This window comes from Oncorhynchus nerka, unplaced genomic scaffold, assembly GCF_034236695.1.
Source record: "Oncorhynchus nerka isolate Pitt River unplaced genomic scaffold, Oner_Uvic_2.0 unplaced_scaffold_1088, whole genome shotgun sequence".
NCBI lineage: Eukaryota > Metazoa > Chordata > Actinopteri > Salmoniformes > Salmonidae > Oncorhynchus > Oncorhynchus nerka.
The window spans coordinates 32370-51528 of NW_027040230.1; the positions used below are offsets into that span (position 1 = coordinate 32370).

The 19159-nt window shown below is 43.1% G+C and overlaps 1 protein-coding gene across 1 annotated transcript in view; it reads left to right on the plus strand.

The window, feature by feature from the left end:
- LOC135570129 (NLR family CARD domain-containing protein 3-like) overlaps nt 1-18499 on the plus strand; it is a 40975-nt gene extending 22476 nt beyond the window's left edge. The window contains 10 exon segments of the mRNA XM_065016201.1: nt 10391-10507; nt 10767-10851; nt 10990-11218; nt 11598-13410; nt 13697-13752; nt 15597-15720; nt 16180-16196; nt 16199-16352; nt 17480-17526; nt 17941-18499. Coding sequence (XP_064872273.1) covers nt 10391-10507; nt 10767-10851; nt 10990-11218; nt 11598-13410; nt 13697-13752; nt 15597-15720; nt 16180-16196; nt 16199-16352; nt 17480-17526; nt 17941-18473 — 3175 coding nt within the window. The 3' untranslated portion in view covers nt 18474-18499.
- The last annotated feature ends 660 nt before the right edge of the window (nt 18500-19159 follow it).

Here is a 19159-nt window from a genome sequence, read left to right on the forward strand (position 1 = left end):
ATCGCTCCACAAAAGCCACGGCCCTTGCAGAGCAAGGTACTACTACCACTACTTCAAGGTCTCCGAGCAAGTGACGTCACCGATTTAAATGCTATTAGCGAACACCACCCTAGTAACCTCTATGTGAAAGTCCAGCAATTGGCGTGGGAAAGGTGGGGCAGGTTTGAGATCTAAGGAATTAACCAAAAAAATATACTTTATTTCTCAGCTGCCCCACCAACGTCTGTACATGAATTAATAAACTTTAATTGCAACATTTCCAATAGATGGCAGCATATGACCCATGAAGCATCAGTTATAGTCTACAAGCAGCAATATGATGGACCATTTTAATTTTTTTATTTTTTCATTTCACCTTTTATTTAACCAGGTAGGCTTTATTTAACCAGGTAGGCTAGTTGAGAACAAGTTCTCATTTGCTCATTTGCAACTGCAACCTGGCCAAGATAAAGCATAGCAGTGTGAACAGACAACACAGAGTTACACATGGAGTAAACAATTAACAAGTCAATAACACAGTAGAAAAAAAAATGGGCAGTCTATATACAATGTGTGCAAAAGGCATGAGGAGGTAGGCGAATAATACAATTTTGCAGATTAACACTGGGGTGATAAATGATCAGATGGTCATGTACAGGTAGAGATATTGGTGTGCAAAAGAGCAGAAAAGTAAATAAATAAATAAAAAAAACAGTATAAAAACAGTATGGGAATGAGGTAGGTGAAAATGGGTGGGCTATTTACCAATAGACTATGTACAGCTGCAGCGATAGGTTAGCTGCTCGGATAGCTGATGTTTGAAGTTGGTGAGGGAGATAAAAGTCTCCAACTTCAGCGATTTTTGCAGTTCGTTCCAGTCACAGGCAGCAGAGTACTGGAACGAAAGGCGGCCAAATGAGGTGTTGGCTTTAGGGATGATCAGTGAGATACACCTGCTGGAGCGTGTGCTACGGATGGGTGTTGCCATCGTGACCAGTGAACTGAGATAAGGCGGAGCTTTACCTAGCATGGACTTGTAGATGACCTGGAGCCAGTGGGTCTGGCGATGAATATGTAGCGAGGGCCAGCCGACTAGAGCATACAAGTCGCAGTGGTGGGTGGTATAAGGTGCTTTGGTGACAAAACGGATGGCACTATGATAGACTGCATCCAGTTTGCTGAGTAGAGTGTTGGAAGCCATTTTGTAGATGACATCGCCGAAATCGAGGATCGGTAGGATAGTCAGTTTTACTAGGGTAAGCTTGGCGGCGTGAGTGAAGGAGGCTTTGTTGCGGAATAGAAAGCCGACTCTTGATTTGATTTTCGATTGGAGATGTTTGATGTGAGTCTGGAAGGAGAGTTTGCAGTCTAGCCAGACACCTAGGTACTTATAGATGTCCACATATTCAAGGTCGGAACCATCCAGGGTGGTGATGCTAGTCGGGCATGCGGGTGCAGGCAGCGATCGGTTGAAAAGCATGCATTTGGTTTTACTCGCGTTTAAGAGCAGTTGGAGGCCACGGAAGGAGTGCTGTATGGCATTGAAGCTCGTTTGGAGGTTAGATAGCACAGTGTCCAATGACGGGCCGAAAGTATATAGAATGGTGTCGTCTGCGTAGAGGTGGATCAGGGAATCGCCCGCAGCAAGAGCAACATCATTGATATATACAGAGAAAAGAGTCGGCCCGAGAATTGAACCCTGTGGCACCCCCATAGAGACTGCCAGAGGACCGGACAGCATGCCCTCCGATTTGACACACTGAACTCTGTCTGCAAAGTAATTGGTGAACCAGGCAAGGCAGTCATCCGAGAAACCGAGGCTATTGAGTCTGCCGATAAGAATATGGTGATTGACAGAGTCGAAAGCCTTGGCGAGGTCGATGAAGACGGCTGCACAGTACTGTCTTTTATCGATGGCGGTTATGATATCGTTTAGTACCTTGAGCGTGGCTGAGGTGCACCCGTGACCGGCTCGGAAACCAGATTGCACAGCGGAGAAGGTACGGTGGGATTCGAGATGGTCAGTGACCTGTTTGTTGACTTGGCTTTCGAAGACCTTAGATAGGCAGGGCAGGATGGATATAGGTCTATAGCAGTTTGGGTCCAGGGTGTCTCCCCTTTGAAGAGGGGGATGACTGCGGCAGCTTTCAATCCTTGGGGATCTCAGACGATATGAAAGAGAGGTTGAACAGGCTAGTAATAGGGGTTGCGACAATGGCGGCAGATAGTTTCAGAAATAGAGGGTCCAGATTGTCAAGCCCAGCTGATTTGTACGGGTCTAGGTTTTGCAGCTCTTTCAGAACATCTGCTATCTGGATTTGGGTAAAGGAGAACCTGGAGAGGCTTGGGCGAGGAGCTGCGGGGGGCGGAGCTGTTGGCCGAGGTTGGAATAGCCAGGCGGAAGGCATGGCCAGCCGTTGAGAAGTGCTTATTGAAGCTTTCGATAATCGTGGATTTATCGGTGGAGACCGTGTTACCTAGCCTCAGTGCAGTGGGCAGCTGGGAGGAGGTGCTCTTGTTCTCCATGGACTTCACAGTGTCCCAGAACTTTTTGGAGTTGGAGCTACAGGATGCAAACTTCTGCCTGAAGAAGCTGGCCTTAGCTTTCCTGACTGACTGCGTGTATTGGTTCCTGACTTCCCTGAACAGTTGCATATCACGGGGCTATTCGATGCTATTGCAGTCCGCCACAGGATGTTTTTGTGCTGGTCGAGGGCAGTCAGGTCTGGAGTGAACCAAGGGCTGTATCTGTTCTTGGTTCTGCATTTTTTGAACGGAGCATGCTTATCTAAAATGGTGAGGAAGTTACTTTTAAAGAATGACCAGGCATCCTCAACTGACGGGATGAGGTCAATGTCCTTCCAGGATACCCGGGCCAGGTCGATTAGAAAGGCCTGCTCACAGAAGTGTTTTAGGGAGCGTTTGACAGTGATGAGGGGTGGTCGTTTGACTGCGGCTCCGTGGCGGATACAGGCAATGAGGCAGTGATCGCTGAGATCCTGGTTGAAGACAGCGGAGGTGTATTTGGAGGGCCAGTTGGTCAGGATGACGTCTATGAGGGTGCCCTTGTTTACAGAGTTAGGGTTGTACCTGGTGGGTTCCTTGATGATTTGAGTGAGATTGAGGGCATCTAGCTTACATTGTAGGACTGCCGGGGTGTTAAGCATATCCCAGTTTAGGTCACCTAACAGAACAAACTCTGAAGCTAGATGGGGGCGATCAATTCACAAATGGTGTCCAGGGCACAGCTGGGAGCTGAGGGTGGCCAGGCGGCAACAGTGAGAGACTTATTTCTGGAGAGGGTAATTTTCAAAATTAGTAGTTCGAACTGTTTGGGTATGGACCTGGAAAGTATGACATTACTTTGCAGGCTATCTCTGGTAGACTGCAACTCCGCCCCCTTTGGTAGTTCTATCTTGACGGAAGATGTTATAGTTGGGTATGGAAATCTCTGAATTTTTGGTGGCCTTCCTGAGCCAGGATTCAGACACGGCAAGGACATCAGGGTTAGCAGAGTGTGCTAAAGCAGTGAGTAAAACAAACTTAGGGAGGAGGCTTCTGATGTTGACATGCATAAAACCAAGGCTTTTTCGATCACAGAAGTCAACAAATGAGGGTACCTGGGGACATGCAGGGCCTGGGTTTACCTCCACATCACCCGCGGAACAGAGAAGGAGTAGTATGAGGGTGCGGCTAAAGGCTATCAAAACTGGTCGCCTAGAGCGTTGGGGGCAGAGGATAAGAGGAGCAGGTTTCTGGGCATGGTAGAATATATTCAGGGCATAATGCGCAGACAGGGGTATGGTGGGGTGCGGGTACAGCGGAGGTAAGCCCAGGCACTGGGTGATGATGAGACAGGTTGTATCTCTGGACATGCTGGTTGTAATGGGTGAGGTCACCGCATGTGTGGGAGGTGGGACAAAGGAGGTAACAGGGGTATGCAGAGTGGGTCTAGGGGCTCCATTGTGAACTAAAACAATTATAACTAACCTGAACAACAGTATACAAGGCATATTGACATCTGAGAGAGACATACAGCGAGGCATACAGTAAACACAGGTGTTGAATTTGGAAAGCTAGCTAAAAACAGTAGGCGAGGCTAATCCGCTAGCACAACAAACAGCAGGTAAAATGGCGTTGACTAGGCAACGGGGCCGACAGGTAAGACAAACAAGCAGAAAGGAGTACCGTGATTAATGGACAGTCCAGCGTGCGTCAGCTATGTAGCCAAGAGATCAGTGTCCAGGGGGCAGCGGTGGATGGGCAGGGGGGCTGGGCTGGCGAGTGTTATCCAGGTTTTTTTTTTTTTTTTTTTTTTTTTTAAACTAACAATGACTAACTAGCTTGTAGCTAGTTAGCTGGTTAGCGTCTGGAGGTTCTTGAGTGTGTCATAAAAATAAAAATAAGAGTAAAAGTAATAGCGATTCCGTATCACATTGGGTGAGGCAGGTTTCCGGAAGGTATAAACAAATTAAAAATCAAAAAGAGATAGAAAGTAAATGGGGTCATGAAGCATCAGTTATAGTCTACAAGCAGCAATATGATGGACCATGAAGCATCAGTTATAGGCTACAAGCAGCAATATGATGGACCATGAAGCATCAGTTATAGGCTACAAGCAGCAATAGACCATGAAGCATCAGTTATAGGCTACAAGCAGCAATATGATGGACCATGAAGCATCAATTATAGACTACAAGCAGCAATATGATGGACCATGAAGCATCAGTTATAGACTACAAGCAGCAATATGATGGACCATGAAGCATCAGTTATAGGCTACAAGCAGCAATATGATGGACCATGAAGCATCAATTATAGGCTACAAGCAGCAATATGATGGACCATGAAGCATCAGTTATAGTCTACAAGCAGCAATAGACCACGAAGCATCAGTTATAGGCTACAAGCAGCAATAGACCATGAAGCATCAGTTATAGACTACAAGCAGCAATATGATGGACCATGAAGCATCAGTTATAGGCTACAAGCAGCAATATGATGGACTATGAAGCATCAGTTATAGGCTACAAGCAGCAATAGACCATGAAGCATCAGTTATAGACTACAAGCAGCAATATGATGGACCATGAAGCATCAGTTATAGGCTACGAGCAGCAATATGATGGACCATGAAGCATCAGTTATAGACTACAAGCAGCAATATGATGGACCATGAAGCATCAGTTATAGTCTACAAGCAGCAATATGATGGACCATGAAGCATCAGTTATAGGCCACAAGTATGATGGACCATGAAGTATCAGTTATAGTCTACAAGCAGCAATATGATGGACCATGAAGCATCAGTTATAGGCTACAAGCAGCAATATGATGGACCATGAAGCATCAGTTATAGGCTACAAGCAGCAATATGATGGACCATGAAGCATCAGTTACAGGCTACCAGCAGCAATATGATGGACCATGAAGCATCAGTTATAGGCTACAAGCAGCAATATGATGGACCATGAAGCATCAGTTATAGGCCACAAGCAGCAATATGATGGACCATGAAGTATCAGTTATAGTCTACAAGCAGCAATATGATGGACCATGAAGCATCAGTTATAGGCTACAAGCAGCAATATGATGGACCATGAAGCATCAGTTATAGTCTACAAGCAGCAATATGATGGACCATGAAGCATCAGTTATAGTCTACAAGCAGCAATATGATGGACCATGAAGCATCAGTTATAGTCTACAAGCAGCAATATGATGGACCATGAAGCATCAGTTATAGTCTACAAGGCAATATGATGGACCATGAAGCATCAGTTATAGTCTACAAGCAGCAATATGATGGACCATGAAGCATCAGTTATAGGCTACAAGCAGCAATATGATGGACCATGAAGCATCAGTTATAGTCTACAAGCAGCAATATGATGGACCATGAAGCATCAGTTATAGTCTACAAGCAGCAATATGATGGACCATGAAGCATCAGTTATAGGCTACAAGCAGCAATATGATGGACCATGAAGCATCAGTTATAGGCTACAAGCAGCAATATGATGGACCATGAAGCATCAGTTATAGGCTACAAGGCTACCAAAGCATCAGTTATAGGCTACAAGCAGCAATATGATGGACCATGAAGCATCAGTTATAGGCTACAAGCAGCAATATGATGGACCATGAAGCATCAGTTATAGGCTACAAGCAGCAATATGATGGACCATGAAGCATCAGTTATAGGCTACAAGCAGCAATATGATGGACCATGAAGCATCAGTTATAGGCTACAAGCAGCAATATGATGGACCATGAAGCATCAGTTATAGGCTACAAGCAGCAATATGATGGACCATGAAGCATCAGTTATAGGCTACAAGCAGCAATATGATGGACCATGAAGCATCAGTTATAGTCTACAAGCAGCAATATGATGGACCATGAAGCATCAGTTATAGTCTACAAGCAGCAATATGATGGACCATGAAGCATCAGTTATAGTCTACAAGCAGCAATATGATGGACCATGAAGCATCAGTTATAGTCTACAAGCAGCAATATGATGGACCATGAAGCATCAGTTATAGTCTACAAGCAGCAATATGATGGACCATGAAGCATCAGTTATAGTCTACAAGCAGCAATATGATGGACCATGAAGCATCAGTTATAGTCTACAAGCAGCAATATGATGGACCATGAAGCATCAGTTATAGGCTACAAGCAGCAATATGATGGACCATGAAGCATCAGTTATAGGCTACAAGCAGCAATATGATGGACCATGAAGCATCAGTTATAGGCTACAAGCAGCAATATGATGGACCATGAAGCATCAGTTATAGTCTACAAGCAGCAATATGATGGACCATGAAGCATCAGTTATAGTCTACAAGCAGCAATATGATGGACCATGAAGCATCAGTTATAGTCTACAAGCAGCAATATGATGGACCATGAAGCATCAGTTATAGTCTACAAGCAGCAATATGATGGACCATGAAGCATCAGTTATAGTTATAGACCATGAAGCATCAGTTATAGGCTACAAGCAGCAATATGATGGACCATGAAGCATCAGTTATAGGCTACAAGCAGCAATATGATGGACCATGAAGCATCAGTTATAGGCTACAAGCAGCAATATGATGGACCATGAAGCATCAGTTATAGGCTACAAGCAGCAATATGATGGACCATGAAGCATCAGTTATAGTCTACAAGCAGCAATATGATGGACCATGAAGCATCAGTTATAGGCTACAAGCAGCAATATGATGGACCATGAAGCATCAGTTATAGTCTACAAGCAGCATTATGATTGACATAAAATAGCAGGCAACCACAGACTATATGTCCCATGATTTTCTAAAATGGTCTCTCATTACTTTAGGTAGCTATTTATCTCATATTAGGGCTGTGTTGCTATTGGGAGAGAAAAACAAGTGACTATAGCAGGTATTGAATCCCAGGTAAATAATCACTAGTCAAAACCTCAACCTTAGTATACATACATTATAAAAATCACCTTAATATCTGATATTGCGAGTAAACAACCTCAGAATAGAAAAGACAGATTGCGTCTTCCAGCCCGTCAATAAATGACATCACACAACCCTAGCAGTTAGCAAATAGCACATTTTCCACCGGGATTTGAACCAGCCACCTTTAGGCCACAGGTCCAACTCCTTAACCACTGGGTGAAAACCTGAGTTAATCTTGGGGAATAAACATGAGTTAATCTGCCAAAATGAAAACAAAATGCTTTAGAGACATACATGGTATCACTTGTTATACATCATTATTATACATAAATCATTGCCAAAAGCACAAGACATATTATTAATGGATTGATCCTATCAAACATCGAAACATTATTTTAACTACTCCAAAACAATTACATGTGGAGCAGGAACCACTGACTCACTGCATTATTCTATAGTATTATCAAGACAGCTGCTGTTAACTCATAACTACTTAGGACACCTGCTGTTAACTCTTAACTACTTAGGACACCTGCTGTTAACTCTTAACTACTTAGGACACCTGCTGTTAACTCTTAACTACTTAAGACAGCTCTCTTACTACTGTCCTAAATATCTGCCGACTAGGTGGGACTAGAGACTTCATGCATAGTTACCCACCCACTTATACCCATAAGTGTAAAATGTCTTTATTCTCAGCACTTATACGACCAATGTTCTACTCTGAGACACTGTGTGAACATGGTCCCAGATCTCAAAATATTGAATGTTTGTTTTACATAATAATAAAAAATGAATATTACTAATGTAACCCACTGTAAAGACTGGGTTTAGTTGATTGTGTTGCACTGCTCATGTCCGCGTTCTGGAACTGTCCTCGTCCCCGTACAGAACTGTCCTCGTCCCCGTACAGAACTGTCCTCGTCCCCGTACAGAACTGTCCGCGTCCCCCTACAGAACCGTCCGCGTCCCCGTACAGAACCGTCCGCGTCCCCGTACAGAACCGTCCGCGTCCCCGTACAGAACCGTCCGCGTCCACGTTCGGTGTGGCGCCAAGCCGGTTACGCGCAGAGTGGACTGAGGTGATCTTGGGGAATAACGACGGAGTTTGTTACAGTGTTGAGACACCAAAGTTTATTGTTCAATTTGCTTTTTTCTTTACGGTCAGGGACAGTATGAGTGTAGCCATATCCTTTTCACTCTCTATCCTTGTTTCATTTTGTGGTTCACCGGATTCATCATCGAGACGAGGGACAGACAAACGACCTGCTAACTAACCAAGCTATTCGGTACAGCTCGGTAAGCTAGCTAGCTAGCTAGCTACTCTACCAGCAGCATCCTAGTTATCCTAGCTAGTCGGTACAGCTCGGTAATCTAGCTAGCTACTCTACCAGCAGCATCCTAGTTATCCTAGCTAGTCGGTACAGCTCGGTAATCTAGCTAGCTACTCTACCAGCAGCATCCTAGTTATCCAAGCTAGTCGGTACAGCTCGGTAAGATAGCTAGTTAGTCTACCAGCAGCATCCTAGTTATCCTAGCTAGTCAGTACAGCTCGGTAATCTAGCTAGCTACTCTACCAGCAGCATCCTAGTTATCCTAGCTAGTCGGTACAGCTCGGTAAGATAGCTAGTTACTCTACCAGCAGCATCCTAGTTATCCTAGCTAGTCGGTACAGCTCGGTAATCTAGCTAGCTACTCTACCAGCAGCATCCTAGTTACCATAGCTACCACTACATCATCACCGGCTGTCTGCATTTCTTGTGGACCGATGGAGCTCCCCGGTTGTTTCTTCCACCTGTTAAATTCCGTGGAGGGCTTCTCCCTCTCTCGTTGACGGATGCTGGCTACCTCTGTCCGGTTCTCCTCTCTTCACTAGATGGACGGTAACTTTAGTGTTTAAACCCTCTGTGTCCAAGGACCGAACTTTTGAATATTATTTTCAGGGCGCCTCAATAGCAGGTATTGAACACCGGGTAAATAATCACTAGACAGAACCTCAACCTCAGTATACATTCATTATAAAAATCATCTTAATATCTGATATTGTGAGTAAACAACCTCGAGAGTGTGTCTTCCAGCCCTCCAATAAATCACATCATTCAACCCTCCCGGTTAGTAAATTTACCTCAACATGCCCCCGGAGAAGGCAGAGTAACGACACCAGCCTTTTAGCGGGGCTGACAGACTGACCACAACGTTCGCATCGCTAAATTAATTTCGTTATTAAAAATGACACACTGCTCGCGCCATTAACTAACGTCTGGAAGTCCGTTCTATTTGAGACGCAGATCACGTGCCATCTCCTCATTGGTTAATAGAAACAGGTAGCCATGTGGCATCTCCTCATTGGTTAATAGAAGCAGGTACCCATGTGGCATCTCCTCATTGGTTAATAGAAGCAGGTAGCCATGTACCATCTCCACATTGGTTAATAGAAGCAGGTAGCCATGTGTCATCTCCTCATTGGTTAATAGAAGCAGGTAGCCATGTGTCATCTCCTCATTGGTTAATAGAAGCAGGTACCCATGTGGCATCTCCTCATTGGTTAATAGAAGCAGGTAGCCATGTACCATCTCCTCATTGGTTAATAGAAGCAGGTAGCCATGTGTCATCTCCTCATTGGTTAATAGAAGCAGGTAGCCATGTGTCATCTCCTCATTGGTTAATAGAAGCAGGTAGCCATGTGTCATCTCCTCATTGGTTAATAGAAGCAGGTAGCCATGTGTCATCTCCTCATTGGTTAATAGAAGCAGGTAGCCATGTGCCATCTCCTCATTGGTTAATAGAAACAGGTAGCCACCTGTCATCTTATTTAGCAAAAAACAACTTCTTTAAACAATAAAAGCTCATTTACAAACGTTTCTGAAAATGGATATATAGCTTTTTGGAATGAAACTCTTCTTATGTTTCCCCATCTGAGCTCAGAGTAGATGAGAGATGTAATGTTTGTCTCTGTTGTGTTGAAGACCAATCAAGCAGGAGAGACCAGCCTCCCCTGGTCCCAGCTGTGTGTCCATGAAGAGTGACTGGTCTATGAGTCAACCTATACAGTTTAGAGAGGAAGACTTTTCTACTGAACAAAGGTAAGAAGAACTCATGGGTCCTGGTCAGTGAGTTAAACAAAACTGTCTCTAGTCATCTCTCCTCTCCCATTTTCCCATTTATTGTTGTTGTTGTCATAATCCATAGGCTAATCATTTTGTCCATTTGCATAGTCCTAAAACAATATTAAACAAACACAACATTCCCTCCTTGTGTGTGTGTGTGTGTGTGTGTGTGTGTGTGTGTGTGTGTGTGTGTACTCCCTGGATGAGGAGATGTAATCTCATGTTTTGTCCACAGAAACCAACAGGAGAGATCAGAGTCAGAGATTCTCAGTGGTCAGTCTTCCCAGAGTCATCAAACAGACCTGGCCTCCATATTCAGTGTATGTGGTCCTGTTATGTACATTTGTTTTTGTTTACCTCAAGTAAAGTTGATCTGTCAATCATTCATTAATGTGTTAATGAGAAAGCATTTCTTCTCTTGCATAACTAACTTAACTAATTTACTTAATTTATTCCAGATGCTTGAAGAGAAAATTATGACATTTGTGAAGAACGAGCTGAAGATGTTCAAGAGGATTCTTAGTCCAGAACTCCCAGAAGGCTTTGAGAGTCAGAAGCAGGACAAGGAAGTGGTGGACCCTGAAGATGAGAAGCAGGAGAGCAGTGCCAGAGAGGGGGCTCTGAAGATCACACTGCACATCCTGAGGAAAATGAACCAGAAGGAGCTTGCTGACACACTGGAGAAATGTAAGATCTGTCTGCCTCATGTTGAATGCTGTTTTATAACATTTAAAAGCTGTAGCTAAAGTACAGCTAAAGTAGCTGTGTAACTCAATGATATTGTAGCAGCCTTAACACAACACCTAGTGACCTCATCAAGTAGCAGCAGGGATGTGTTTGTGGTGATTTATTTAGAGAGAGAGAACATTAATAATACCATCAATAATACCAATAATAATATAATCAGTCACACCAGTCTGTAATGCTTTATGAAAACATTTACACATTTATAGAGTCAGTTAAGATAATAAATTATTATAATTTACAACTTTATAACAGTCCTACAATACTGTAGGCATTAAAACAGATGTAATATTAATATCCTCTGTGTTATTTCTAGATTCAGATGAGCTTGCTGTGATTTGCCAACGTGAACTCAAATCTAACCTAAAGAAGAAGTTTCAATGTGTATTTGAGGGGATCGCTCAACAAGGAAACCCAACACTTCTCAATAAGATCTACACAGAGCTCTACATCACAGAGGGTGGAACAGGAGAGGTCAATAATGAACATGAGCTGCGACAGATTGAGACAACAACCAGGAAACAAGCAAGACCAGAGACTGCAATCAAATGTAACGACATCTTCAAACCCTTAACTGAACAAGACAAACCTATCAGAACTGTGCTGACAAAGGGAGTTGCTGGCATTGGAAAAACAGTCTCTGTGCAGAAGTTCATTCTGGACTGGGCTGAAGGAAAAGCTAATCAGGATGTCCAATTTGTATTTTCATTCCCTTTTCGGGAGCTGAATTTGATGAAAGGGGACAAACACACTTTGTTTGAACTTCTCAATCACTTCTCAATGGAAACCAAACAATCAGGAATCTCCAACTACAACAAGTACAAAGTTCTGTTCATCTTTGATGGTCTGGATGAGTGCCGACTGCCCCTAGACTTCCAGAAGAACAAGATCTGTTGGGACGTCACAGAGTCAACCTCAGTGGATGTTCTGCTGACAAATCTCATCAAGGGAAATCTGCTTCCCTCTGCTCTCCTCTGGATAACTACCCGACCTGCAGCAGCCAATAAGATCCCTTCAGTGTGTGTTGACCAGGTGACAGAGGTACGAGGGTTCAATGACCCGCAGAAGGAGGAGTACTTCAGGAAGAGATTCAGTGATGAGGACCTGGCCAGCAGAATCATCTCACACATAAAGACATCCAGGAGCCTCCACATCATGTGCCACATTCCAGTCTTCTGTTGGATTTCTGCAACAGTCCTTGAACACATGTTGGAACATAAGAGAGAAGAGATGCCCAAGACTCTGACTGAGATGTACACACACCTTGTGGAGTTTCATACCGAACAGAAGAATGAAAAGTATCTTGGGAAAGAAGAGACAGGTCCACACTGGAATAAAGAGAGCATTCTGTCACTGGGAAAACTGGCTTTTCAACAGCTTGTGAATGGCAATCTGATTTTCTATGAAGAAGACCTGGAGGAGGCTGGCATTGATGTCAATGAAGCCTCAGTGTACTCAGGATTGTGCACACAGCTCTTTAAAGAGGAATGTGGGCTGTACCAGGACAAGGTGTACTGCTTTGTTCATCTGAGCATTCAGGAGTTTCTGGCTGCTGTATATGTGTTCCTCTCATTCATCAACAACAATGAGAATCTAATGGCCAAAACACAGTCAATGTCCAGTAACTTTTTCTTGAGGATCAAACAAAGGCGTAAAGTTACTGTCTACAAGCCTGAAGTTACTGTCTACAAGAGTGCTGTGGATAAAGCCTTACAAAGTGAGACAGGAAACCTGGACCTTTTCCTCCGCTTCCTTCTGGGCCTCTCACTGGAGTCCAATCAGAAGTACTTACGAGGTCTACTGACAAAGACAAGAAGCAGCTCACAGACCCATGAAGAAACAGTCAAGTACATCAAGAAGAAGATCAGGGAGAATCACTCTCCAGAGAGGAGCATCAATCTGTTCCACTGTCTGAATGAACTGAATGACCATTCTCTAGTGGAGGAGATCCAAAGCTACCTGAGATCAGGAAGTCTCTCAAAACCCAAACTGTCCCCTGCACAGTGGTCAGCTCTGGTCTTTGTGTTGCTGACTTCAGAAAAGGAGCTGGATGTGTTTGACCTGAAGAAATACTCCAGATCAGAGGAAGGTCTTCTGAGGCTGCTGCCAGTGGTCAAAGCCTCCAGAGCTGTTCTGTGAGTAAATAAAATGACATTTAAGAACTAATCATCAGGAAGAAATATTCAGTTTAGAGAAAAATATGTATTACAATATTTACATAATATTCATTTGAATAACATATTAAAAAAATGCATTGATTTTCACATTAGTATAACATTATGACCATACAATTCTAGGAGACGGAAGATGAATATATATGTTGTTTGAGAGAATAAACCAGATGCATCTACCATTGTCTTTTTACACTACTGGTGTTAAATTAACAGTGTGTTTGTGAAGTCATGATGATCTCTTTGTCAGGCTGTCAGGCTGTGGAATCACAGAGGAAGGCTGTGCTTCTCTGGTCTCAGCTCTGAGTCAAACCCCTCACACCTGAGAGAGCTGGATCTGAGTAACAATGACCTGAAGGATTCAGGAGTGAAGCTGCTCTCTGCTGGACTGGGGAATCTCCACTGTAAACTGGAGACTCTGAGGTCAGTATTATCAGATATGAAAGCACTTTATGTATGTAGTTCTCCCATTTGAAAAGTAGTAATTATCCGGTTATATTCACTTATAGTGTATTAAAGTAGTCATACGTTTAGTATTTAGTCCCACATGCCTGCAGTGATTACATCAAGCTTGTGATTCTACTAACTTGGTGAATTAATTTGCAGTTTGTCTTGGTTGTGTTTTAGATGGTTTTCCTAATAGAAACTGAATGGTGAATAATGTCCTGTCATTTTGGAGTCACTTCACTTGTATTGTCAGGAAGAATATAAGATGTTTCTGAACACTTCTACATTCATGTGGATTCTACTATGATGATGAATAATCAGGAATGAATCGTGAATGATGATGAATGAGAAAGTTACAGAGGCACAAAGATCAGACCCCCTCTGTTATTGGTAATGGTGAGAGGTTAGCATGTTTTGTTGTAGTCTCTGTTACTGGTAATGGTAAGAGGTTAGCATGTGTTGTTGTAGTCTCTGTTATTGGTAATGGAGAGAGGTTAGCATGTTTTGTTGTAGTCTCTGTTACTGGTAATGGTGAGAGGTTAGCATGTTTTGTTGTAGCTCTGTTATTGGTAATGGTGAGAGGTTAGCATGTTTTGTTGTAGCCTCTGTTATTGGTAATGGTGAGAGGTTAGTATGTTTTGTTGTAGCCTCTGTTATTGGTAATGGTGAGAGGTTAGCATGTTTTGTTGTAGTCTCTGTTATTGGTCATGGTGAGAGGCTAGCATGTTTTGTTGTAGCCTCTGTTATTGGTAATGGTGAGAGGTTAGCATGTTTTGTTGAAGCCTCTGTTATTGGTAATGGTGAGAGGTTAGCATGTTTTGTTGTAGCCTCTGTTATTGGTAATGGTGAGAGGTTAGCATGTTTTGTTGTAGCCTCTGTTATTGGTAATGGTGAGAGGTTAGCATGTTTTGTTGTAGTCTCTGTTATTGGTAATGGTGAGAGGTTAGCATGTTTTGTTGTAGCCTCTGTTATTGGTAATGGTGAGAGGTTAACATGTTTTGTTGTATCCTCTGTTATTGGTAATGGTGAGAGGTTAACATGTTTTGTTGTAGTCTCTGTTATTGGTAATGGTGAGAGGTTAGCATGTTTTGTTGTAGCCTCTGTTATTGGTAATGGTGAGAGGTTAGCATGTTTTGTTGTAGTCTCTGTTATTGGTAATGGTGAGAGGTTAGCATGTTTTGTTGTAGTCTCTGTTATTGGTAATGGTGAGAGGTTAGCATGTTTTGTTGTAGCCTCTTTAACTTTCTCACTCATTATTATTCATGATTCATTCATGATCTTTCTCAGTCAAGGCGTCACAGGCTTGATGTCTCATTGTGTTCGAGGAATATGGGACCAGATAAACTTTTGTCTAATCACTTTAAGTGTCAGAATAGTTATGACTTCTTCAAAAGGGGGACAAGTGAAGCTGCTCAAAAGGGGGGACTAGATACATTAAATTAATTTAATTTTTCTAAACAGTGAAACAGATATGTATTAAAATATCCTCAAATAAAAGGTGACATTATAAACTGTCACCTCATATGAAACATTTGATCTGAAATCCAAAATGCTGGAGTATAGAGACACATTTATTTACAGTGTAAGCAGGGAAAGCTAAGTGAAATATTTTAATATAACCTCTCTGTCATTGTATTTCTTCTGTGTTGGCAGACTCACTGTCTGTAAACTCACAGACACATCCTGTAAAGTGTTGGCCTCAGTTCTCAGTTCAAACCCCTCACACCTGAGAGAGCTGGATCTGAGTAACAATGACCTGAAGGATTCAGGAGTGAAGCTGCTCTCTGCTGGACTGGGGAATCCCCACTGTAAACTGGAGACTCTGAGGTCAGTATTCCTGTAGTTGGTCAACAAGTGATAACTGTTCAAGATCCACATGTGTTTACCAGACACACACAGTCCACACCATATGTGTTTGGACAGTGAAGCTTACAGTTTTAAATGTGGTGCTTTGCTAAATCTGATTCCTCACTGTCTGTCTTCTGACTGATACTGCTTTTTAAAGTGGTCTGGTCAGTCTACTATAATATTTGTACTATACATGTTTCTATCTGCAGGCAATACTTTGATCATTTATATTAATGATACATTCATTCATGTCAGGTTTCAGTTCAATATATGCTATATGATCATTTGTTAATTCTAATAATGAAACATTCATTTATAAATATATAAATGGAAGGATTCAGGACACTGATAATCTGAATATGTTGAAAAAATGCTACTGCCACTTTTTCACTCTCCAAAGAATATCAGTGTGATTTTAAGATGATTTGACTCTTTGAGGCTGTCAGGCTGTCTAGTCAAGAGGAAGGCTGTGCTTCTCTGGTCTCAGCTCTGAGGTCAAACCCCTCACACCTGAGAGAGCTGGACCTGAGCTACAATCACCCAGGAGACTCAGGAGTCAGACTGCTCTCTGCTGGACTGGAGGATCCACACTGCAGACTGGAGAAACTCAAGTATGTAGAGGGTTTATGTCAATGTTCATATCAGACATGTTGGACTTATCAGGCTAGTTAAAAAACATTCATACCACCACTTGGACAAAGTTATGTGTGTGTGTGTGTGTGTATCAGTTTTAAGTACTGTATATTATTCCATATGCATTTGATATATAACTATGCAATATTCTATCTGTTTGTCTACAGGACAAAACTTATAAATATGTTCAGTATTCTCTGGACAGTTGGGCTCAAGCTCTGGACACATACACACACAAACACTCACACACCCATACTGGACACTCACAAACTGGACACACACAGTACAATGGCCACAGTAAATTTTTGTTAATCACACAAACAAGCACTGGACACACATGTCACACACACAGTACACACACACACACACAGTACACACACACACACTGGACACTGACAAACTGGACACGGTACACACACACACACTGCACACACACTGAACAAGCACTGGACACACACAGAACACTACACAGAGAAAATGGACACACACACAGGACTTACACACACACTGGTTTACACACACACACATGCGGTTGAAAATTAGCCGGCTGGCTAAAAACCGGCACTTTTACTGACACACAAAAATACAGTACACACACACAAATAAGCACTGGACTTACACACACAGGACACACACACTAAATCTGTACACACTGACAGACAAACACACTGACACACACACTGTACAAACAGACAGACACACTGACACACTGGACATCACACATACACACTGGACACACACACATTCACACACACACACATTGGACACACATTTCATAAAAACTGGACACACACAATGACTTACACACATACACAATACACACACAGTACAACATTCTTAAAACAAACACACAAACAAGCACTGAACACACACACACACTGGACACACACTGGACACACACAGACACACACTGGACACAAACACACTGTCACAAACACACACACACACACAGACAAACATTCCATATATGACATATATACGTGTGTGTGTGTGTGTGTGTGTGTGTGTGTGTGTGTGTGTGTGTGTGTGTGTGTCCAGTGTGTGTGTGTGTGAGTGTTCAGGTGTATCCCTCAATGACTGTCTGTTCTTCTGCTTACCGCTACAGTGTGGAACATGGTGGAGAGAACAGAATGAAACCTGGACTTAGAAAATGTGAGTGTTGACTGCTGTGAAGAATATGACTAAGAATAAGTCTTAATTCAAGTTAAGTCAAAGTCAAAGACCAACATCATTACTTACTTGGTCATATTAAATATCAGCTGTAGTTCTACAGAAGCAGAAATCAGGGACACCAACGTTTACAAAGAGTTGCTTTGACTGTGTGTGTGTCTGTGTGTGTGTGTGTGTGTTGTGTGTGTGTGTGTGTGTGTGTGTAATTAATGGTAATAAGTGTGTTTTATATTACCATACAGTATAACATATGATCATTCAACAAGTCTCAAGTTACCTTAACTTCTCCTTTTGATACCTAGAAACATCTACATTAAATGAATTAGTGAAAAGTGAGTTAACATTCTAATGTGAATGATGATGATTTCTAATATTGTGTCTGGTTTCATCCATCAGATGTCTGTGATCTCACACTGGACCTAAACACAGTAAACAGACTCCTCTCTCTGTCTGAGGAGAACAGAAAGGTGACATGTAGGAGAGAGGAGCAGCCGTATCCTGATCACCCAGAGAGATTTGAGGACTGGGGACAGGTGCTGTGTAGAGAGGGTCTGACTGGGCGCTGTTACTGGGAGGTAGAGTGGAGTGGGAGAATGGGGGCTGGTATAGGAGTGACATATAAAGGAATCAACAGGAGAGGAAGGGGTGATGACTGTTGTCTTGGACACAATGACAAGTCCTGGAGTCTGTTCTGCTCTGACAACCGTTACATTGCCAGGCACAATAATAATCCCACTACCATAGATGTCCGCCCCTCCAGCTCCCACAGAGTAGGAGTGTATCTGGACTGGTCAGCCGGCACTCTGTCCTTCTATAGAGCCTCCTCTGACACACTGACCCACCTGATCACATTCACCTCCACATTCACTGAGCCCCTCTATCCAGGGTTTAGGGTTTATTATTTTGACGACTCAGTGTCCCTGAAATAATAACATGACACACACACACACACACACACAACAACACTGTAAACACACACACACACTGGACTACACACACACACTGGACTCACACACACACACACACACACACACACACTGGACACACACACACACTGGACTCACACACACACACACACTGGACACACACACACTGGATACACACACACACTGGACTGACACACACAGACACACACTGACACACACACTGGACTCACACACACACACACACACACACACACACACACTGGACTCACACACACACACACACACACACACTGGACACACACACTGGACACACACACACTGGACACACACACACACACTGGACACACACACACACAAACACACACACACACACACACACTGGACACACACACACACACACTGGACAAACACACACACACACACACACACTGGACACACACACACACACTGGACACACACACACACCCACACACACTGGACAAACACACACACACACACACACACTGGACACACACACACACACACACACACACAACACAGACTGGACACACACACACACACATACACACACACACTGGACACACACACACACAGGGGACACACACACACAGACTGGACACACACACACAGACTGGACACACACACACACTGGACACACACACACACACACACTGGACATGGACACACAC